The sequence below is a fragment of the Nomascus leucogenys genome, chromosome 10 (assembly GCF_006542625.1).
Source record: "Nomascus leucogenys isolate Asia chromosome 10, Asia_NLE_v1, whole genome shotgun sequence".
NCBI classification, from domain to species: domain Eukaryota; kingdom Metazoa; phylum Chordata; class Mammalia; order Primates; family Hylobatidae; genus Nomascus; species Nomascus leucogenys.
The window spans coordinates 53,564,529-53,588,109 of NC_044390.1; the positions used below are offsets into that span (position 1 = coordinate 53,564,529).

Genomic DNA, 23,581 nt, shown 5'->3' on the forward strand with positions numbered 1-23,581 from the left:
TCACTGCGGCCTCAACCAGCTGGGATTAAGCGATCCTCCTGCCTCAGCCTCCCAGATGGCTGGGACTACAGGTGCAGGCATCACCACGCCTGGCTAATTTTCTTTTCTTTCTTTCTTTCTTTTTTTTTTTTTTTTTTTTTTTTTGAGTCTGGTTCTCTCTCTGTCGCCCAGGCTGGAGTGCAGTGGTGCAATCTCGGCTCACTGCAACCTCTGCCTCCCAGGTTCAAGTGATTCTCCTGTCTCAGCTTCCCAAGTAGCTGGGATTACAGGTGTGCACTACCACGCCCGGCTAATTTTTGTATTTTTAGTAGAGACAGGGTTTCGCCATGTTGGCCAGGCTGGGCTCGAACTCTTGACCTCAAGTTATCTGCCCACCTCAGCCTCCCAAAATGCTGGGATTACAAGCATGAGCCTCCCAAAGTACTGGGGTTACAGGCATGAGCCACCACTGCCCGACCCATGGAAGAGTTTTGAGCAGAGGAGGGACATGATCTGACTTTTAAATTTTATTTATTTATTTTTTAATTTTCTGAGACAGGGTCTTGCTCTGTCACCCAGGTTGAAGTGCAGTGATGTGATCTCGTCTCACTGCAGCCTGGACCCTTCTGAGCTCAAGTGTTCCTCCCACCTCAGCCACCAGAGTAGCTGTGGCTACAAGGACGCACCACCATGGCCACTAATTTTTGTATTTATTGTAGAGATGGGGTTTTGCCATGTTGCCCAGGCTAGTCTCAAACTCCTGGGCTCAAGTGAGTTTGCCTCACCCTCCCAAAATGCTGAGATTACAGCTGTGAGCCACCGCGCCCTGCCGACATGATCTGACTTAATAGGATTTTTCTGGCTAGTATATTGAGAGTAGATGAAAGAGTGGAAGGAGGGAGACCAGTAAGGAGGCTACTGCAATAGTCCAGGCATGGGATGCTGGGGGCAGGTGTAGGATACAGGTAAAAGACATGGCTCTGCTTCTGGATGTATTTTGAAGGTAGAGCTGGCAGGATTTTCCAGTTTATGGGCACCTAGGGAGGAAGTGAAGACAAAGAAGAGAGTCAAAGATTGAGGTGCAGGGTCAGTTTGAGGACCCACAGAGGAGAAAATGACAAAGGGGGTTGGAAGGAGTGACAACTATGTAGGATGAGAATCTGGAGTTGGTGACATTGTTGCAGCCAAGAGGACAAACGGCCACAGGAGGCCAGTGTGACAGACGCTGCCAAGATGTAATGTAACATGAAGACTGAATTTTGACAACATGGCAGTCAATGGAATAAGAAAAAACAGAGAAGAATTGCATTAGGCTCAGAGAGGTTAAGCAATCTACCCAAGATCACACAGCAAGGCAATAAAAGGCCAGAACCCAGGATTCTTGGCTTCCCAAGAGCACCTCCCCTCCTGGCCCCCCATCAGTGCCTCCCTATCAGGGCTGATGACCTGGTGCCGCCAGCACGGGTGGGTGGGAGGCCGTCAAGTTCCCTCCTGGTGGGTGGGAAAGAACAGAGCTCACGCTGACCATCCTCCCCTGCCCTGCCCAGGCTTGGGTGTAGAAGACCCTGTGGGTGAAGTCTCTGTCCACGTTGAGCTGTTCACTCATCCAGGAACTGGGGAACACAAGGTCACAGTGAAAGGTGAGTGGTCTGAGGTGGGAGGGACTTGCTAGGTTCTAAAACAGAAACCAAACTCAAACTGGCTTAAGCAACACCCTTTTTTTGTTGTTGTTGTTTAATGGTCCATGAAACGGAAACGTCCAGAGGTCACCACCTTCAGGCATGGCTGGATCCAGCAGAGTAAACAGTTTTATAAGACTGAATCCCACTTTCTCCATCTCTCAGCCCTGCTTTCCTTTTCTTGGCTTTTTTTGACTAGAACACAGATTGGGCTGTTTTTGACATGGCTTAAATAAGACAGAATTAGGCCAGGTGCGGTGGCTCACGCCTGTAATCCCAGCACTTTGGGAGGCCGAAGCTGGCGGATCACTTCAGGCCAGGAGTTCGAGACCAGCCTGGCCAAAATGGTGAAATCCTGTTTCTACTAAAATTTCAAAAATTAGCTGGGTGCGGTGGTGTGCGTTTGTAATCCCAGCTACTCAGGAGGCTGAGGTGGGAGGATCGCTTGAACCTGGGAGGTGGAGTTTGCAGTGAGCTGAGATTGCGCCACTGCACTCCAGCCTGGGGGACAGAGTGAGACTCCATGTAAACAAACAAAAATGATAGAATTGGTTTTTCTCTGGGGTAACAGTTTAAGTAGCAACCAGCCTCGAGCTGATATGGAGGCTTCGCAGTGTTGGTGATCTGTGCTGCTGCCATCTTTTGTTGCATTTTCATCCCTAATGTGTTGTTGTTGTTTGTTTGTTTTAGAGGCCAGAGTCTCACTCTGTTGCCCAGGTTGGAGCACTGTGGTGCAATCATAGCACACTGCAGCCTCAAACTCCTGGGCTCTAGCAAGCCTCCTGACTCAGCTTCCAGAGTCGCTGGGATTGCAGGCATGCAGCATCACACCTGGCTACTTTTTAAATTATATTTTTGCAGAGATGGGGTCTCACTATGGTATCCAGGCTGGTCTCAAAACTCCTGGCCTCAAGCAATCCTCCCACCTGGGCCTCCAAAAGTGCTGGGATTGCAGACATGAGCCACCACACCTGGACTCAAATGTTTTTTCTCCACTATAGGGTCACAAAGAGCTCAGCCCCCACAAGCATTGCAGACTGCGGCTAGAGGAAGGAGAAAGTTTAGGGTTCACTTCCTGCCTTTTAAGCCACAGTGGAGAAGTAGTACACGTGATTTTTTTCTCTCATCTCATTGGCCAAAATATAGTCATATGACCACACTTAGCTTCATGGGAATGCTGGGAAATGTAATCTTTATTTCAGATATATACAGGGTTTTTGGCAGCAGGCGGGGGGGTGTTTTTATTTTTTATTTTTTTTTAGACAGGATCTTGCTTTGTCACACAGGCTGGAGTGCAGTGGCACAATCTCAGCTCACTGCAACTGCCGCCTCCCAGGCTCAAGCAATCCTCCTGCTTTAGCCCCCCAAGTATGTGGGACCACAGGCGCGTGCCACAACGCCCAGCGAATTTTTGTATTTTTCGTAGAGACAGAGTTTCACCATGTTGCCCAGGCTGGTCTCAAACTCCTGGACTCAGGTGATCCACTCCTGGACTCAGGTGATCCACCCGCCTTGGCCTCCCGAAGCGCTGGGATTACAAGCGTGAGCCACTGTGCCCAGCCTTGGGCAGGTTTTGAGAGCCACAAACATCTACTTTTTCCAACTGGGAGAACCTGACCTGTCTTACCCTCTACTTCCCCCAACAGTGGTGGCTGCCAATGACCTCAAGTGGCAGACTTCTGGCATCTTCCGGCCGTTCATTGAGGTCAACATCATTGGGCCCCAGCTCAGCGACAAGAAACGCAAGTTTGCGACCAAATCCAAGAACAATAGCTGGGCTCCCAAGTACAATGAGAGCTTCCAGTTGTGAGTTTGGGATGCTTTTGAAGAGCATGGGGGCAAGGGAGGGGGCATCCGCCAGGTGAACCCCAAAGCCAGCTAGGCAGGAGGGATCTGGAATCTGGGCCCGGGAATGGGAGGGACCACATTCTAGGTGGGGGTGCTGGAAAGGGAGACCCCTTAGTAGTGCAGGAATGACATCAGGGAGGGGACACGAGGATGGAGGTCACCTTTGGGGGCCGGCAGATCCCAGGGGAGGCAATGAGTAGAGTGGGGTAACTTCATGATGAAGACTTGCGGAGTGGAGGGAAAGTCTGGGCAGGAAGTGCATGGTGGGCAGGGCCATAGCTGGGGCTGGAGACTCTGGTGAAGGAATGAGGGTGGCAGTGATGAGGCTTATGAGTGGGGGGCTGAGGGACCTGGGGACAGGACTGAGGTCGCATGGGGGTGGGGACTACTGGAGTCGACACTGAGCCTTGTCAGGACCATTGGGGCAGCCCATCTGGAGGAGTCGGCTCTGGGGACAGGAGTAGAATGTGGATGGATCCCAGGCATGGGGGTGGGTGTCACATGGGGTGGAGGTTCTTGGAGTTGGGAGTGGGCCTAGGCTGCAGGTATCAGGATAGGGTCTAGAGGATGCTGGTGATGTGGACAGCATAAAAATGTCTGCTCTGGCCAGGTGTGGTGGCTCACACCTGTCATCCCAGCACTCTGGGAGGCCAAGGCAGACAGATCACCTGAGGTCAGGAGTTCAAGACCAGCCTGACAACACGGTGAAACCCCATCTCTACTAAAAATACAAAAAAAAAAAAAAATTAGTCAGGTGTGGTGGCGCACGCCTGTGATCCCAGCTACTTGGGATGCCGAGGCAGAAGAATCGCTTGAATCCAGGAGGCGGAGGGTGCAGTGAGCCAAGATCAAGCCATTGCACTCCAGCCTGGGCAACAAAAGCGAAACTCCATCTCAAAAAAAAAAAAAAAAAAAAATGTCTGCTCTGGCCAAGCATGGTGGCTCACACCTGTAAGCTCAACACTTTGGGAGGCCAAGGTGGGCAGATCACTTGAGGCCAGGAGTTCGAGACCAGCCTGGCCAACATGGTGAAACTCCATCTCTATTAAAAATATAAAACATGGCCGGTGCAGTGGCTCACACCTGTAATCCCAGCACTTTGGGAGGCTGAGGCGGGCAGATCACGAGGTCAGGAGATCAAGACCATCCTGGCTAACACAGTGAAACCCCGTCCCTATTAAAAATACAAAACCTAGCCAGGGGTTGTGGCGGGCGCCTGTAGTCCCAGCTACTCGGGAGGCTGAGGCGGGAGAATGGCGTGAACCCGGGATGCAGAGCTTGCAGTGAGCCGAGATCGCGCTACTGCACTCCAGCCTGGGTGACAGAGCAAGACTCCATCTAAAAGAAATATATATTATATATTATATGTAAAATATATATTTAGATTTTATTATATATTTTATATATAAATATATAAATATATCATATAAATATATATTTATTTATGTTGTATTATATATAAATATATATTTATTTATATTATATATAAATATATATAATATAAATATATTTGTATTATATATTATAAATAAAATTATATATTATATATTATATATAAAAGTATATATTATATATTATATAATATATAGTACATAATATATAATATATAATATAATATATATAAAAAATATTAGCTGGGTGTTGTGGCGGGCGCCTGTAATTCCAGCTACTCGGGAGGCTGAGACAGGAGAATCGCTTGAATCCAGGAGGTGGAGGCTGCAATGACCCAAGATGGCGCTACTGCACTCCAGCCTGGGCTGCAGAGCGAGACTCAAAAAAATAAAAAATACAGAAATTAGCTGGGTGTGGTGGCAGGCGCTTATAATCCCAGCTACTCCAGAGGGTGAGGGGTACGAGAATCGCTTGAACCCAGGAGGCACAGGTTGCAGTGAGCCATGACTGTGCCACGGCACTCCAGCCTGGGCAACAGAGCAAGACTCTGTCTCAAAAAAAAAAAAAGTCTCTTCACAGGGGTAGATGGATGGTGGTGGTTAGCAGGGGTAGAGTTGGGGTCATCCAGGGTAGATCCTTGGGTCGAGTGTCAGCCTCACAGAGCACTGGGGCAGGGCAATGTTGTTGGATGTTCTTAGGGGACAGAAGTGCAGAAGAAAGTAGTCCTAGCTACCTGGGAGGCTGGGGCAGGAAGATCGCTTGAGCTCAGGAGTTTAAGGCTGCAGTGAACTATGATTGTGCCACTGCACTCCAGCCTGGGTGACCGACATAGCGAGACCCTGTCTTCAAAAAAACAAAAAACTATGGGCCAGGCGCGGTGGCTGACGCTTGTAATCCCAACACTTTGGGAGGCCAAGGCAGTGGATCACCTGAGGTTAGGAGTTCGAAACCAGCCTGTCCAACATGGTGAGACCCCCCCATCTCTACTAAAAATGCAAAAAATCAGCCCGGTGTGGTGGTGCATGCCTGTAATCCCAGCTACTAGGGAGGCTGAGGCAGAAGAATCGTTTGAACCCGGGAGGCAGAGGTTGCAGTGAGCCAAGATTGTGCCACTGCACTCCAGCCTGGGTGACAGAGGGAGATGCCCACTCAAAAAATAAAAATAAATAAAAATAAATGAAAATGCACAGGGGTAAGGGTAAATCAGAGCTGTTTAGCTGGTATCATCTAGGGGGGCTGGGAGCTCTTATGGGACAAGATTGAAGCCAGTTCCATGTCGCGTCAGCACAGGGCTCTTGGTCAGAAGGTTTTGGGGCGATTGGCCCCTTTAGGGGATACTCAGGAGAAGCATGGTCTAGTGGGAGGTCAGATGTCAGCCAGGGTGGGCCGGAGTACTTCAGGGATAGAGGTGCAACCTGGGAGGCGGACAAGCGGGAGCAGCTAGGCGTGGCCCTGCAGGAGGGGCTCTTATCCAGCTGGCGTCAGGGCAGGTCACTGGGACTGCTTAGGGGAAGGAGCACAGGTGAGGGGCATGCGGGAGGCGGTGTCACCCATGGTGAGGCACCAGGGCAGTCTCATGTCTGATCTTGGAAGTAAGAGGGGTGGGCTGGGGGTGTGGGGGGCTGGGGAAAGGGCCACGTCGTGGGTCTAGAGGAGAGCCTGGTTAAAGAGCTTCTGGGTGGAAGATTAGGGGCAGGGCCGTGCGGGCAGCAGTTCAGCCGGCAGAGGGCACAGGCGCGGGTATCTCAGGGTGGGAGCATGGCCTTGTGGGGCGGTGTCTGAGGAAAGGGTTATTTAGAGGGGCGGGAGCTGGATGTAAAAGGATACGGTCATTTTTCGGTGGGTGGAAAAATGCGACAAACAGACGTAGGCGTGGCCCAGCTCGGGGTCAGCTGCTGTGGGCGCGGCCAAGCACAGGGTTGCAGGTCAAGTAACGGGGCAGGGGCGGGGCTAGCGTAGTGGGGGAGGTGACAGGTATGGGTTCCCCGGTGTGGGCGTGGCCCGCAAACGTGGTGGGGCGGGGCGGCGGGCGGGGCATCACAGTGGGTGTGGCCTGTCTCACGTTCCGCCCCGCCCCCCGCAGCACGCTGAGCGCCGACGCGGGCCCCGAGTGCTACGAGCTGCAGGTGTGCGTCAAGGACTACTGCTTCGCGCGCGAGGACCGCACGGTGGGGCTGGCCGTGCTGCAGCTGCGCGAGCTGGCCCAGCGCGGGAGCGCCGCCTGCTGGCTGCCGCTCGGCCGCCGCATCCACATGGACGACACGGGTCTCACGGTGCTGCGAATCCTCTCGCAGCGCAGCAACGACGAGGTGGCCAAGGAGTTCGTGAAGCTCAAGTCGGACACGCGTTCCGCCGAGGAGGGCGGTGCCGCGCCTGCGCCTTAGCGCGGGGCGGTCGGCCGAGCGGCACTGCGCCTGCGCGGAGGGCGCTGGGCCGGGAGGGACGGGGCTTGCGCCTTGGTGGGACCTCCCCGGGAGCTGGGCTCGGGGGGCTCCCTGCCGAGGGTGGGCTGCGCCTACGCCCTTGACTCAGCTTTCCCTTTTGGGGAATTAGGAATGGAGGATGCCCCGCCCTCTCTGGAGGCCACGCCCAAGGGCGCGACGAAGGAAGAAGCCACATCCCCAACTTGAGGCCACGCCCCCAGCATCTAGGGGGCATTTTGAGCTGGGATGGGGGAAACCTCGTCCCTATGGAGGAGGCCACATCCCGGGGCTCTGGTACCGGGAGGCACCACCTCCTGTCCCCTGGAAAAGCCATAAGACGGGACCCAGACCCCTGGGACCCCAGACCAATTGCCAAGTATGGAAATCTCAGCTCCCTCGTGGGGGGGCCCTGGGCAAGGAGTAGGGCTCTCTGGAGCGCCCCTCTAGGTGGCCTGGGGACTGGAGGGACCAGGATGCTGGTTGGAGGGACCCGGAATACCGGAGTCCCTTTAGATGTTTGTGCAAAAAATAAATGGGGGGAGGGGGGAGGATGGGATTTCAAAAGCACATGCGCCCTTGGGCGCCCAAACCCTGGGGGCCGAGGGGACGGCTCTGGGGAACCCACGCTGCCCCTACTTCCCTTTGGGAGTTTGCCTCTCCCTCTCCCCCAACAAACCCAGTCCTCATATCATAGAGTTCAACACACCCATTTGACAGATGGCAAAACTGAGGCTTAAAGAGCTGCTTGAGACTTGGCCGAGGTTCCAGGTGCCGTACCCTTTATTCCCCTCCCTTAGGCCTGTGTGCCCCGTGGAAGGGTGGGCTGAGATCGGGATGACCTGACACAGCTCCCTATTGCTGCTAATTCCCCCTCGGGGGCCTCCTCCAAGGGGTGGGAGTTCCAGGCCAAGACCCCTACTTCGCCTTTCCTTCTCCGGCTGCCAAGCAAGACCTCTGCCCTCAGCCCTTTCTCCTGGGACTCCATGGGGGATGCCATGAGGGCCTCCCACAACAAAAGAGAGAATTTGGGATCCCCTGGTCCCAGGTTTCTCCACCCCTTCTTCCTTTTCCAGAATTTTTCAAATAGGAAAGAACAGAAGAAGACCAGAAACTCTAGGGGGGAGAAAGAGAATGAGAGAGAGAGAGGAGAGAGAAGAGACAGAGAAACACAAACACAGTGACACAGTGAGAGCTTAGTCTCCAAGATCCTATTCATTGATTCAAACACCCAAGCCACAGAATACCTCAGATGGCCCACTTGCCTGCCGGAAGCTCTTTCTCCAATGAGCAAAGTTACAGTGACCTGGCTGGAGTTACCTCGTGCACATAGGACCTTAGGGGAATGTTCAGCGTGGACTGTGTTTGCTCTGAGATCTGCTTTTCCACATGTGTGTATGGCACGCCTTTTTCTGCTGGATTGGGAAGGACAAGATTTTGCTGTGCTAGGGAGAAATGAAAACAGGGTGAGATGAGTAGCTGGGTTCCTGGAGGATAGAACATCAGATGGGGAGGCTTTCCGAGGTGAAGAATGAGAGGGAACCACTTACTAGAGAGAAAAGAGTTCCAGGCCTGGGGAACAGTACGTGCGAAGGCCAGGAGAGGAGAACTGTTGAAATAACGAGAAAGGTGGCACGGCTGGAGCTGAGCCAGCAAGGGGGATCGTGAGGAGCCTTGGGGTTGGGGAGGTCTGCAGAAGCATCAGACCAGGCAGGGCCTCATACGCAGTCTTGAGGAGTTTCACTTTTATTCTAAGACAGCTGGGGAGCTCCACGAGCTGTTTAAGCTGGGGAGAGACTGGATTCCAGCCTGCAAAATCTGTTTTGTGAAGACCAAAACCAGTGAGGAGAGGTGGAGGTGCTTTGAGGACACTGAAATGGATTCTTGGAAAGATTCTGAAGGCTGTATTGAAAAGACACCTATAGCTGTGGACACGGCTATAATCCCAGCATTTTGGGAGGCCGAGGCTGGCAGATCACTTAAGGTCAGGAGTTTGAGACCAGCCTGGCCAACATGGCGAAACCCCATCTCTGCTAAAAATACAAAAATGAGCCAGGTGCGGTGGTGCGCGCCTGTAGTCCCAGCTACTCAGGAGACTGAGGCAGGAGAATTGCTTGAACCCTGGAGGCAGAGGTTGCAGTGAGTCGAGATCACACACTGCGCTCCAGCCTGGGCAACAGAACAATAGTCCATTCTCTCCCCTCTACCCAAACAAACAAACAAACAAAAAAATCCTGCCCTTAGATGAGCTCCAGGGCTGCTGAGTACAGTTGTCCTAGTTGCACACTGCCCAAGGGTTTGGCATCGCTAAGAAGGCCACGTGCAAATCCTAGATATTGAGTGTTGTATGTTTATGACGTTGGTTTCCCGACATGTGAATGGCCCAAGTGTCTGGCAGGAGTGGCGCCACTTTCTAATTTGCTTGAAGGTGTTGCGTGTCCCTTAAATTCAGACAGGTGCAGGTAGCTGGAGGTTCTGAACCAAAGGTTAAAATGCAAATTCTCATACAAGATTGGGAAGTTGTAGCCAGGGATAAGCTTATGTGACTGTTATATGGACTGAGGAGCAAATGTGAATTTCGGACCATGACATGGCTGAGGGTGGGGGTCAGGTGGATGGATGATTCAGGGTTGTAACCCGTACAGCCCAAAGGGGAAGTGATCTGTGACCTGGGGTGAGGGTGATCTGGAAGATTTTTGGATGGCTGGAAAGAAATGGGGAAGTTGAGCTGCCTGAGAGAGCCAAGATATTTCCCAAAAGATTCCTTAGGAGTCTTTCTGGTCAAGACCTCCGTGTGTGTGTGTGTGTGTGTGTGTGTGTGTGTGTGTGTTTAGGGTTCCCCAGCAATGGCCCAGGCATGTGAAGGAAACAAGCTTCAGGGAATATTTGTTGAATGAGTTTTCCTGACTCCCAGGCTAGAACTGTTTTTGCAATTTCCACCCTCTTTTCTTTCCCCCTAGAGAACTCCTATTCATCCTTCAAAACCCATCACGAAAACCCCTCTTGGAGAAAACCCTCCTTCCTTCCCCTCAAGACTTTCCCAGCCACCGTCTCTCCTCCAGTCCAGCCTGATGCCATGGGACTGGGGGTTTCTCTGTCCAGCTCTGTCCCAGACTGGGGTCTGAGGCCTCTCAGGACCCCCAACTTAACCTAGCACAGGCTGGGCACAAGTGGGTGGCAGGGAGTCTACACCTAGTGGAATTATGTGTTGGGGCAGGGTCAGTGCGAGAATACACATCCGCATGCATGTCTGTCCATGTCTGTCTGTACCAACCTTCCCCTTCCACACGGACCCAGGCACATAGGAGGTGTCTGAGCCTGACGCATGGGACAGAGAGTGGACACGGCTGAGACACGGACAGAGAAAAGACAAGGAGTCCAGGGGGCTGAAAGCCTTTTGAAATCAGGAAGTTCCTGTATTGGTGGAACAAAGCCCAGAGAGGAGCAGGGCTTTCCCCAACGCCACCCAGCAAGTGGACGCAGAGCCCAGCCTTGGATGACACCTCCAGGGTTCTGAACCCTGGACCTCGCTTTATGCAAGGAGCTGGCCCCAGATTTCCATGAATCGGAAACAGCACAAGAGGGTTGGCCTGTGGCAGGGCAGGGGTTAAAGGGGTGACATTGAGGGATGCCTCAGAGTCAAAGTCCCCTGACCAAGAGGAATAGAGAAAGAGTAGAAAACACAGAGACAGAGGGTGAGATCACACCTCGATGAGGACGAAGAGAGATGGAGAGAGACATACATAGAGGTGGAAATATACAGAGAAAGATAAATGCAGATACCAGGGCAGGGGGTGTCGGGGGAAGTAAAGAGGGTGTCCCGAAGAAAGAAGGATCTGTTCACTGTCACCAGTCTGTCCTCGAGTGATTTGCATAAAATGAGGAGGTGCCTGTCCACGCCCCCAATTCCTCTCTCAGGCCCCAGAGCCTGAGACCTCACCGTGCCCCCATCAGAGATGCAAAAAACTAAACACCCAACTAGAAATCCTTGGGACCTCTCTCGGCTGGGATCTCAGAGCCTTTCTGTCCCCCATCCCTACCCCATGTGCTGTCGATTTTGCAGATGGGGACAACCTGGGGCCTCCCGGTACTCTGCCACCCTGGGGAAGTTGGGGGAGGGCCTTGGTCCCGGATCACAACCCCATCTGCTCCCCAGAATCCTTTCCTAAGAATCGTTGAGGACCAAAGTTGTCTTTGCTGACACGTTGCTTTTCTCTTTGCCTTTTATTGTTTTAGAGAAAAATCAAGTTGACTGTGTCAAGTAACACCCCACCCCTTACCCCCGTCCAGCCATAGTGGCTCTCTGGAGACACAGGTCACAGGCGGAGGGTCCCCTGATCATCCCCAACCACACAGCCAGGGGGACTTGACCCCTGTCCACCCCTGTCTCGTGCTCCCTCAGACCCCCGCAAACCGGCCAAGCAGTCCGGGGAGGCTTCCCCTCCAGACAACTTCTCTTAGCATGTGATTGCAGATGTGAAATCAAAACGTTGTTTGTTTTTTGTTTTGTTTTGATTCCACCCCGTCGGTCCGGTGTCTGCACAGACGCCTTCATTTCTCTGTAAATATGTGACTTGGAACAAATGTTTAACACAAACGAGAAGTGGTCATGAATGCATGGTGTTGAGATGTTTTGCACTATTCTGACTTTTTGGTCTCTGTAAAAATATTTTATTAACAGCAGGCATTAAAAAAAGAAAAACCACACACAGCATCGGACACGTGGTTGCCTCCTCCTTACATTCCTTTAGCAGCAAAAAAAAAGAAAAAACCTCATGTAGGATTAGCACCTGCTAGGTAGGTGCAGACTCAGTAGTAGAACACACTGCTTGCCCATGAACGCGGCTCATCCACAACTGGAGTCATCCCCATTTTACAGAGAAGGAAACTGAAGTACAGAGAGACAAGATCTTGCTCGGATCACATTGCCAGGAAGAGACGGAGCTGGGATTTGAACCCAGGACATTTGCAACCATTGCTCTTTTTTTTTGTTTGTTTTTGTTTCTGAGATGAAGTCTCTGTTGCCCAGGCTGGAGTGCAGTGGTGCGATCTCAGCTCACTGCAATCTCTGCCTCCCAGATTCAAGCGATTCTCCTGCCTCAGCCTTTTGAGTAGCTGGGATCACAGGCGCCCGCCACCTTGCCTGGGTAATTTTTGTATTTTTAGTAGAGACAGGATTTCACCATGTTGGCCAGGCTGGTCTCGAACCCCTGACTTCAGGTGATCCACTCCCTCGGCCTCCCAAAGTGCTGGGATTACAGGCGTGAGCCACCGCACCCGGCTATCTGTTGCCCTTAACTCAAGGAAGTTAAGATACAAATACTAGGAATACATGCCCTTAATTCAACCCACACCCCCATGCTTGTTTGGTTTTGTTGGGTTTTTTGGGATCTTGTTTGTCTGTTTGTTTTTGAGACCAGGTCTTGCTCTGTCACCCAGGATGGAGTTCAGTGTCACAATTTCAACTCGCTGCATCCTCAACCTCCCAGGCTCAAGCGACCCTCCCACCTCAGCCTCCTGAGTAGTGTGCACCACCACACCTGGCTAATTTTTGTATTTTTTGTAGAGAAAGGATGTCGCTATGTTGCCCAGACTGGTCTCGAACTCCTCACTTTAGGCGATCCTCTCGCCTCAGCCCTCCAAAGTGCTGGGATTACAGGCGTGAGCCACCGCGCCTGGCCATGTCTGTTTTAAATGTAGCAGCTGGGGCCAGGCACCGTGGCTCACGCCTGTAATCCCAGCACTTTGGGAGGCCGAGGCGGGCGGATCACGAGGTCAGGAGATTGAGACCATCCTGGCTAACACGGTGAAACCCCGTCTCTACTAAAAATACCAAAAATTAGCCGGGCGCAGTGGCGTGCACCTGTAGTCCCAGCTACTCGGGAGGCTGAGGCAGGAGAATGGTGTGAACCCGGGAGGCGGAGCTTGCAGTGAGCCAAGATCGCGCCACTGCACTCCAGCCTGGGTGACAGAGCGAGACTCCATCTCAAAAAAAAAAAAAAAAAGTAGCAGCTGCGAATCTCATTTCATAAACTCAGATGTGCGAGGAATGAAACTGCGTTTTCCAACAGCTGAATTTAATTTCTGTTTTGCGTCTCCATCCCACGAGGAAGCAGAAATGGAATCTCATTCAGCCCAGTTTCCTCGGTAAATTCCGAAATTCCCCTCCTTATATCTGGGGTTATTTCTACATTTTAGCGGACAGGACGGGGGCTGCGGGATCCACCACCAGGAGTGGGTTCAGTGACTGCTTTTGGTTGCAAGTAACAACCAACAGGACTAAAAGTGGGGCCAGAAAGTGGCTTATACCAGGAATTATCCAGCATGCAGCAATCCCGCTCCTGGGGGACTGTTCTCCTTTGAGAAACTTGCACGTGGGGGTGTGGTATCTTCTCAAAGAATAGCATATAGCTGGGAAAAGGGGACAAACCGCAGCTGTCTGCATGATGTCTGCAGAGGCAGCCTGCAGGTCCTTGAGTGCCCCTGCTCATTAGCTGTTTCTGTACCCAAGTGCATAGGCTACGCACTGTGACTGATGTGGATCTATTTGCCCTTCGCTACAAAAGGGTCTCAAGTCTTTGATCTTGTCCTTCAGTGTGTGGGACCCATCATGTTACCCATGGGGTTTGGGGACTGAGGCTCAGGACTGCTTGCTGGGAAATGTAACCCCTTTGTTCTGGATAGGTAGAAGGAGAGGAGAATGGTCATCCAGGCCTAATGTAAAGTGTCTGCAACCCAACCCAATTCCCAGACTCATTTTGGTCGTGCTCAATACAGGGGCCGATAAAATTTTCTGTAAAGGGCGAGCTAGTAAATAGATTTGCTGTGTGTGCCATGCTGTCTGTTGCAACCAACTCGGCCATTGTAGCCGTGACAACGTGCAAATGATGGGCGTGACTGCATGCCAATAAAACTTTATTTAGAAAATCAAGCGGATATATTCAAACAAACCCTTGGACGTGTTCAGAATAGCGCTATTCACAATAGCCAAAAGGTGGAAACAACTTAAGTGTCCACCAACAAATGAATGGATAAACACAACGTGTGGTCTAGTCACACAATGAATATGATTCAGCCATAAAAAGGAAGGAAGTGGCTGGGTGCCGTGGCTCATGCCTGTAATCCTAGCGCTTTGGGAGGCCAAGGTGAGCGGATCACCTGAGGTCAGGAGTTCAACACCAGCCTGGCCAACATGGTGAAACCCTGTCTGTACTAAAAATACAAAATTAGCTGGGCATGGTGGCAGGCGCCTGTAATCCCAGCTACTCGGGAGGCTGAGGCTGGAGAATCATTTGAACCTGGGAGGCAGAGGTTACAGTGAGCCAAGATCCTGCCATTGCACTCCAGCCTGGGTGACAAGAGCGAAACTCTGTCTCAAAAAAAAAAAAAAAAGGAAGGAGACCCCGTCTCTACTAAAAATACAAAAAATTAGCCAGGCATGGTGGTGGGCGCCCGTAGTCCCAGCTACTTGGGAGGCTGAGGCAGGAGAATGGCGTGAACCCAGGAGGCGGAGCTTGCAGTGAGCCGAGATTGCGCCACTGCACTCCAGCCTGGGCGACAGAGCGAGACTCTGTCTCAAAAAAAATAAAAATAAATAAATAAATAAATAAATAAATAAAGCATGATCAGGGTGAGGAACAGGAAAGAAGGAAATATGGGGAAATGGGGTGAATGTCAGGTGGATCAGAGAGATACAGTCATGGAGGTCAGGTGTGGTATCAGGAATAATGTGGGAGGCCAGATTGAAGTCCGGGCCAGGAACAATGGTAATTGTGGGACTTAACAAAGAGTGAGTACAGCTGAAGGAGCCGGGGAGCAGAAAGTATATGCGTCAGGTATGAGGAAGCAAATAGATTTTGGAAGTTATGAGAAATGTAGTGAGTGAGTTGAGCATAGTTTGTGATTTTTAGGGCCTCTAAAAGTATTAAAGCAGGGGCAGCCGCTGCACGCAGACATGAGGGCTAGGCTAAAACAGTGAGGTCAAGTTGTTTGGACAGAAAGGCTACAGGGTGCAGTCCTGGCTCTTGTGTAAGAATTCTGACCGCACTAACCATGCCTAGGAAGGAAAGGAGTTGTTGTTTTGTAAGGGATTGAGGTTTGGGAGATTAATCGGACACGATCAGCAGGGAGGGCACGTGTGTTTTTATGAGAATTATGCTGAGATAGGTAACACATGAGGATGAAATTTGGGCTTGACTGAAGTAATGGGGGCTGTCTGTGAAGGCTTGCGGCAGTACAGCCTAGGTAATTTGCTAAGCCTAATGGGTGTCAGGGTCAGTCTAAGTGAAAGCGAAGACAGGCTGGGATTAAGGGTGCAAAGGGATAGTAAAGAAAGCATGTTTGAGATCCAGAACAGAATAATGGGTTGTAGAGGGAGGTATTGAGGATAGGAGAGTATATGGGATTGGCACCACAGGGTGGATAGGCAAAACAATTTGGTTGATAAGGCGCACATCCTGAACTAACCTGTAAGCCTTGTCTGGTTTTAAGACAGGTAAAATGGGGGAATGGTAAGGAAAGTTTATAGGATATAAAAGGCCATGCTGTAACAAGCGAGTGATAACAGGCTTTAATCCTTTCAAAGCATGCTGTGGGATGGGATATTGGCATTGAGCGGGGTAAGAGTGATTAGGTTTTAATGAGATGGTAAGGGGTGCATGATCGGTCGCTAAGGAGGGAGTAGGGGTGTCTTATACTTGTGGGTTAAGGTGGGGAGATACAAGGGGAGGATGTGAAGCAAGCTTCAAACTGGGGGAAAAGGTGGCAATGAGGTGTGGCTGTAGCCTAGGAATAGTCGGGGAAGCAGATAATTTAGTTAAAGTGTCTCAGCCTAATAAGGGAACTGGGCAGGTGGGGATAACTAAAACGGAGTGCTTAAAAGAGTATTGTCTTAAGTTGGCACCAGAGTTGGGGAGTTTTAAGAGGTTTAGAAGCCTGGCTGTCAATACCTACAACAGTTATGGAGGCAAGGGAAACAGGCCCTTGAAAAGAAGGTAACGTGGAGTGGGTAGCCTCCATATTGATTAAGAAGGGGTCGGACTTACTTTCCACTGTGAGAGTTACTTAAAGCTCGGCGTCTGTGATGGTCTAGGGGGCTTCCGAGGCGGTCGGGCAGTGTCAGTCTTCAGCCACTAAGCCGAGAAGATCTGGGAAGGAGTCAGAGAGCCTTGGGCCAGAGTTCCAGGGGCTCTGGGAGTGGCTGCCAGGTGAGTTGAACAGTCCGATTTTCAGTGGGGTCCCACACAGATGGAATACGGCTTAGGAGGAATCCTGGGCTGTGGGCATTCCTTGGCCCAGTGGCCAGATTTCCGGCACTTGTAGCAAGCTCCTGGGGGAGGAGGTTCTGGAGGAAACCCTGGCAGCTGCGGTTCAGGCATTTGGAAGTTCTTGCGTGCTGGAGATGTGGCTGGGGTTTGTCTCACAGTGGAGGCAGGGAATTGCAACTCAGAAATACATTGCTACTTGGCTGCCTCTACTTTATTATTGTACACCTTGAAGGTGAGGTTAATTAAGTCCTGTTGTGGGGTTTGAGGGCCGGAATTTAATTTTTGGAGTTTTATTTAATGTCAGGAGCGGATTGGGTAATAAAAATGTATATTGAGAATAAGACGGCCTTTTGACCTTTTAGGGTCTAGGGCTGTAAAGCGTCTCAGAGTTGCTGCCGAACAAGCCATGAACTGGGCTGGGTTTTTCATACTTGATGAAACAGTCTAAATGCTCACTGATTTGGGAAAGGTCAGATAAAGAAAAAGGAGCATTAACTTTGACTATGCCTTTAGCTTCAGCCACCTTTTTAAGAGGAAATTGCTGGGCAGGTGGGGGAGGGCTAGTCACGGAATGAAACTCTAAACCAGACCGGGTGTGAGGAGGAGAGGTGATAAAAGGATTATAGGGTGGAGGAGCGGAGGCTGAGGAAGAATTGGGACCTAGCTTGGCCTGGTGAGGAGAGGCCTGGGGAGGAGGGGAGAGGTCAGATGGGTCTGTAGAAAAGGAAGATTAGAAAGACTCAGTGATGCTTGGGGTTGGGACTGAGGGGACAGGAGAGAGGGAAAGAAGGAAGATTTGGGACAAGTTGCACTGGGCACAGAGACTAGGGAGGGACCGATGTGTAAAAGAATGCCTGGACATCAGGCACCTCAGACCATTTGCGTATTTTACGACAAGAATTATTTAGATCTTGCACGATGGAAAAATTGAAAGCGCCATTTTCTGGCTATTTGGAACCACTGTTGAGTTTGTATTGGGGCCACGCGGTGTTGCAGAAGAAAATAAGGCATTTAGGTTTTAGGTCAGGTGTGAGTTGAAGAGGTTTTAAGTTCTTGAGAGCACAGGCTAAGGGAGATGGAGGAATGGAGGGTGGAAGGTTGCCTATGGTGAAGGAGGCAAGCCCAGAGAAAAGAGAGAGTAGAGACATGGAGGGAAGGGGTTTGAGGGTTCTTACCTTCCAGAAAAGCCAGAATGTGGTCAGGGTGCGGAAATAAGGGGTTGGGGCACAGAGATAAGAGGTCAGGGCACAGAAATAAGGGATTGGGGCACAGAGATAAGTGGTCAGGGTGTGGAAATAAGGGATGGGGTGCAGAGATAAGAGGTTAGGGCACAGAAATAAGGTATTGGGGTGCAGAGATAAGAGGTTGGGGCATGGAAATAAGGGATGGGGGTGCAGAGATAAGAGGTCAGGGCACAGAAATAAGGGATTGGGGATTCTTGCCCCTTAGAAAAGTGGGACTTGCCGCTAACAGTGAAGAAGGGGTTGAGGGGTTTTTGCCCCTCCCCCAGAAAAGCAGAGAAGGGGTAGAGACATGGAGAAAAGAGGTTGGGGTACTTGCCGCTCCCCCAGAAAAGCGGGACTTGCCACTAAGGGTGAAGGACCAAGGCAGGCGTCCCTGCGTGGTCTGACACCTCTGAAACGTGGGCGAATAATCAGAGAGGCGTCCCTGCAATGATTAAACACTAAGAGAAGGCTGCCTTCCTAGTCCATGACTGGCACCAGAGTTTTGGGTCCACGGATAAAACGTGTCTCCTTTGTCTCTACCAGAAAATAAAAGGAATTGAAATTAAGAGAAGGGAGAGACTGAAGTGTGGCACCAAGATTGAAAGGAGAAAGAGGTTGAGGGATAGTGAGGGAGGCTGGAGAAGAGAGTAAAAAGAGGCCGCTTACCGGATTTGAAATTGGTGAGATGTTTCTTGGGCTGGTCGATCTGAGGACCTGAGGTTGTAGGTGGATCTTTCTCATGGAACAAAGAACAGGAGGACAGGGGATTGATCTCCCAAGGGAGGTCCCCCAATCTGAGTCACGGCACCAAATTTCATGTGCGTCCATGTGAAGAGACCACCAAACAGGCTTTGTGTGAGCAATAAAGCTTTTAATCACCAGGGTGCAGGTGGGCTGAGTCCAAAAAGAGAGTCGGCGAAGGGAGATAAGGGTGGGGCCGTTTCCTTTTGGGTAGATAAAGGAAAATTACAGTCAAAGGGGGGTTGTTCCCTGGCAGGCAGAGTGGGGGTCACAAGGTGCTCAGTAGGGATGCTTTTGAGCCAGGATGAGCCAGGAGAAGGAATTTCACAAGACAATGTCATCAGTTAAGGCAGGAACAGGCCATTTTCACTTCTTTTGTGGTGGAATGTCATCAGTTAAGGCAGGAACTGGCCATCTGGATGTGTACATGCAGGTCACAGGGGATATGATGGCTTAGCTTGGGCTCAGAGGCCTGACACCGGGTTCACGCCATTCTCCTGCCTCAGCCTCCCGAGTAGCTGGGAATACAGGCGCTCGCCACCACGCCTGGCTAATTTTTTGTATTTTTAGTAGAGACAGGGTTTCACCGTGTTCGCCAGGAAGGTCTCAGTCTCCTGACCTTGTGATCCGCCCGCCTCGGCCTCCCAAAGTGCTGGGATTACAGGCATGAGCCACCACACCTGGCCTCCCTGACTTCTTTCTTGCACGAGATCCAAGAACCCTTCTCTTGGGGTCTTGATTGGGACCCCTTTCCAGGAACACATAGAGACAGGAAGCAGATTGGTGGTGCCAGGGGCTAGGGGAGAGGAAGTGGAGAGTGACTGCTGATAGAAATGAGATCTCCTTTTAGGGGGATGAAACTGTTCTGGAACTTGATAAAGGTGATGGTCGTGCAACATTGCGAATGTGCTAAATTCCACCAAATTGGACATTTTAATACGGTTAATTTTATGTTGTCTGATTCTCACCTCAATTTAAAAAATTTTTTTTCCAGTTTCTGTGTTCAGCCAAATAATTTTTGGGGTTTTGTTTGTTTTATTTGTTTGCTTGTTTTGAGAGGGAGACTCACTCTATCGCCCAGGCTGGAGCACAGTGGCATGATCTCTGCTCACCACAACCTCCGCCTCCTGGGTTCAAGTGATTCTCCTGCCTCACCCTCCTGAGTACCTGCAATTACAGATGTGTGCCACCACGCCCGACTAATTTTTGTATTTTTATTAGAGGCAGGGTTTCACCATGTTGGTCAGGCTGGTCTCGAACTCCTGACCTCAAGTGATTCCCAAAGTGCTGGGATTACAGGCATGAGCCACCGTGTCCAGCCCCACCGCATTTTTTTTTAAAACAAGTCAGATTTGAGGCCAGGAGTGGTGGCTCACGCCCGTAATCCCAGCACTTTGAGAGGCTGAGGCGGGTGGATCACCTGAGGTCAGGAGTTCAAGACCAGCCTGGCCAACATGATGAAACCCCATCTCTGCTAAAAATACAAAAAATATAGCCGGGCATGATGGCAGCATGCCTGTAATCCCAGCTACTTGGGAGGCTGAAGTGCAAGAATGGCTTGAACCTGGGAGGCAGAGGTTGTGGTGAGTTGAGATTGCACCACTGCCCTCCAGCCTGGGTGACAGAGAAAGACTCCATCTCAAAAAAAAAAAAAAAAAAAAAAAAAAAGTCTGGGCGATGTGGCTCATGCCTGTAATCCCAGTACTTTGGGGGGGCCGAGGCAGGTGGATTACCTGAGGTCAGGAGTTTGAGACCAGCCTGGCCAACATGGTGAAACCCCATCTTTACTAAAAATGCAAAAATTAGCCGGGCATGGTGGCACACGCCTGTAATCCCAGCTACTCCAGAGGCTAGGCAGGAGAATTGCTTGAATGTGAGAGGCAGAGTTTGCAGTGAGCCAAGATCGCGCCATTGCACTCCAGCCTGGGCAACAAGAGTGAAACTCCGTCTCAAAAAAAAAAAAAAAAAAAAAAAAAGTCAGATATCAGATTTGGCCCTTATCCACAGTTTGCTAATCCCTGACCTGACCTCATTGTTCTTCAACTTATTCGCCTGCATATCCTCACTTCTCTCAACCTCAGACTAAACTCTCACACTATTCTCACGCCCATCACTATCCTCGCACTGTCACCTGAAACACCCCACCCCAATCACTGTCTCTCTCATCCTAACCCCATTCTGCTCTTGCCTTCTTCTCCCACCATCAGCCAACCTGGCAGAACCACCCGGGAACTTCAAAAAGAGGCATATTCCATTTCCTGGAGGGCGTAACACAATTATGTCGTTGATGATCTGTCTGAGATTACATTTCATTATATAATTGATTATATTGCATGATAATTACTCTGCTCCAAATCCTGCAATTACATGTAATGGTGACTATGATTATGCATCCTACAGTTACACTGTCGTCCCTATCATCATTGTAACATATGCTAATAAACCATCCATGGCAGGTTGACATCAGCATCCACGCCTGTCCCACCCCATTCCAAAGCCCCAGCTACACAAGCAGATCTCCCTGTGGCTGGGCACACTCAGGGTATCTGCCCAAGTTCACCTGCCAGAGGCACCTCTGGGAGTCTGGAAAACAAAAGGGACTGGAGTCGTCTTGGTTTTCCTTCCCCTTCACTCTGCCAGCAGCCAGATGTGGAAACAGTTGAGGTTTTAGCATTCCCTTGTTCAGTGACAACCTCGGGGAGCTTTGGAAAGCCACTTCTTCAAGGTCATCTCTGTAGGACCAGACTCAGTCCTGATCCTTTGTACCCAGAGATGGCAAACGTCAGCCCCTGGGCCAAATCTGACTCCACACTGGTTTTTGCAAATAAAGTTTTACTGGCACACAGCCAAGCTCATTCATTTATGTGTCGCCTGTGGTTGTTTTTCAGGCTGCAATGGCAGCATTGAGTCATTGTCAATTTCCTGTATGAAACCCCTTTCTGTTAAAAGACCTCAAGTGATTTCTGTTTTCCCACCTTGATCCGTAACTGATACACTGTACTGTGATACATAACTATGTATCATATGACTGACGCATCCATAGAGCAAGACACAATGTCAGCCCCTCCAAAGGATACTGTAGCAGTAGGATAAATAATGTCCCCCCAGAGATATCCACATCTATTGCTCAGAACCTATGGATGTTACTTTATTTATTTATTTATTTGAGGCGGAGTTTCACTCTTGTTGCCCAGGCTGGAGTGCAATGGCACGATCTCAGCTTACTGCAACCTCCGCCTCCTGGGTGCAAGCGATTCTCCTGCCTCGGCCTCCTAAGTAGCTGGGATTATAGGCGCCTGCCACCATGCCCAGCTAGTTTTTATATTTTTAGTAGAGATGGGGTTTTACCATGTTGGCCAGGCTGGTCTTGAACTCCTGACCTCAGGTGTTCCACCCACCTCAGCCTCCCAAAGTGCTGGGATTACAGGCGTGAGCCACTGTGCCTGGCCCTATGGATGTTACTTTAAATGGCAAAAGGAACTTTGTAGATGCAGATGTGTTTTTCTTTTTTTTTTGGCAGGATCTTGCCCTGCTGCCCAGGCTGGAGTGCAGTGGTGCAATCATAGCTCACTGCGGCCTCAAACTCCTGGGCTCAAGCAATCCTACTGCCCACCACAGCCTCTCTCATAGCTGGGACTACAGGCATGTGCCACCATGCCCAGCCCTGCAGATATGATTAAGTCAAGGATTTTGAGATTATGGCGAGATTATCCTGGATCATCTGAATGGGCTCTAAATGCAATCACAAGTGTCCTTAGAAGAGGGAGGCAAGAAGATTAGGTGAATACATAGCATTGAAGGGACTGGAGTGACTTGGAGTGACACGAGAAGGGACCACAAGCAAAGGATACCAGTGGGGCTTTTCGGCCAGAACCGCCATCTTCCAGTAATTTGCCAAGATGACAAACACAAAGGGAAAGAGGAGAGGCACCCGATATATGTTCTCTAGGCTTTTTAGAAAACATGAAGTTGTTCCTTTGGCCACGTAGGTGTGAATCTATAAGAAAGGTGATATTGTAGACATCAAGGGAAAAGGTCCTGTTCAAAAAGAAATGCCCCACAAGTGTTACCATGACAAAACTGGAAGGGTCTACAGTGTTCCCCTGCATACTGTTGGCACTGTTGTAAGCAAACAAGTTAAGGGCAAGATTCTTGCCAAGAGAATTAATGTGTGTATTGAGCATATTAAGCACTCTAAGAACCGAGATAGCTTCCTGAAATGCATGAAGGAAAATGATCAGAAAAAGAAAGAAGCCAAAGAGAAAGGTGCCTGGGTTCAACTGAAGCGCCAGCCTGCTCCACCCAGAGAAGCACACTGTGTGAGAACCAATAGGAAGGAGCCTGAGCTGCTGGAACCTCTTCCCTATGAATTCATGACATAATAGGTGTTAACAAAAAAATAAAAGGCCAGGCGGAGTGGCTCACGTCTGTAATCTCAGCACTTTGGGAGGCCGAGGCAGGCAGATCACAAGGTCAGGAGTTTGAGACCAGCCTGACCAATATGGTGACACCCTGTCTCTACTGAAAGTACAGAAATGAGCCGGGCATGGTGGCAGGTGCCTGTAGTCTCAGCTACTCGGTAGGCTGAGGCAGAAGCATTGCTTGAACCCGGGAGGCAGAGGTTGCAGTGAGCTGAGATTGCGCCACTGCACTCCAGCCTAGGCGACACAGCGAGATTCCGTCTCAAAAAAATAAAATGCCTCTGGACTATGAAAATGTTTCTCTTCATTGAGTAGAAGTGTGGTGTTCTCTCCACCAAAGAAACATTTAAAGCAAATTTTAATTGTGTCCTAATTCATTGTGTAATGTCTTCACTATTCAAATTTAATGTATTTCTTGCTGAAAGACTTGAGGTAGCTTATTATGCAACAAATTACTCAATTGGTTAAAAATTGGCCAGGTATTATCTATGAAATATTTGTACTGGTTTGAAGATAGTCCCTCTAAATCATCAATGAAAAAATAAAATAATTTACAAAAATAAATGGAACATAATCTATTCCATTACAGTTAAGCTCAGGATCCAGAGT

The 23,581-nt window shown here is 50.3% G+C and overlaps 1 protein-coding gene across 7 annotated transcripts in view; it reads left to right on the forward strand.

Annotated features, from left to right (window-relative positions):
* Positions 1 to 12,029, forward strand: part of UNC13A (unc-13 homolog A) — a 90,720-nt gene extending 78,691 nt beyond the window's left edge. For all 7 annotated transcript variants that reach the window (XM_030820459.1, XM_030820463.1, XM_030820464.1 and 4 more), the window contains 3 exons: positions 1,527 to 1,619; positions 3,305 to 3,464; positions 6,982 to 12,029. In XM_030820459.1, coding sequence (XP_030676319.1) covers positions 1,527 to 1,619; positions 3,305 to 3,464; positions 6,982 to 7,282 — 554 coding nt within the window. In that variant the 3' untranslated portion in view covers positions 7,283 to 12,029. The remainder of the gene's footprint in view (positions 1 to 1,526; positions 1,620 to 3,304; positions 3,465 to 6,981) is intronic.
* Positions 12,030 to 23,581: the final 11,552 nt, after the last annotated feature.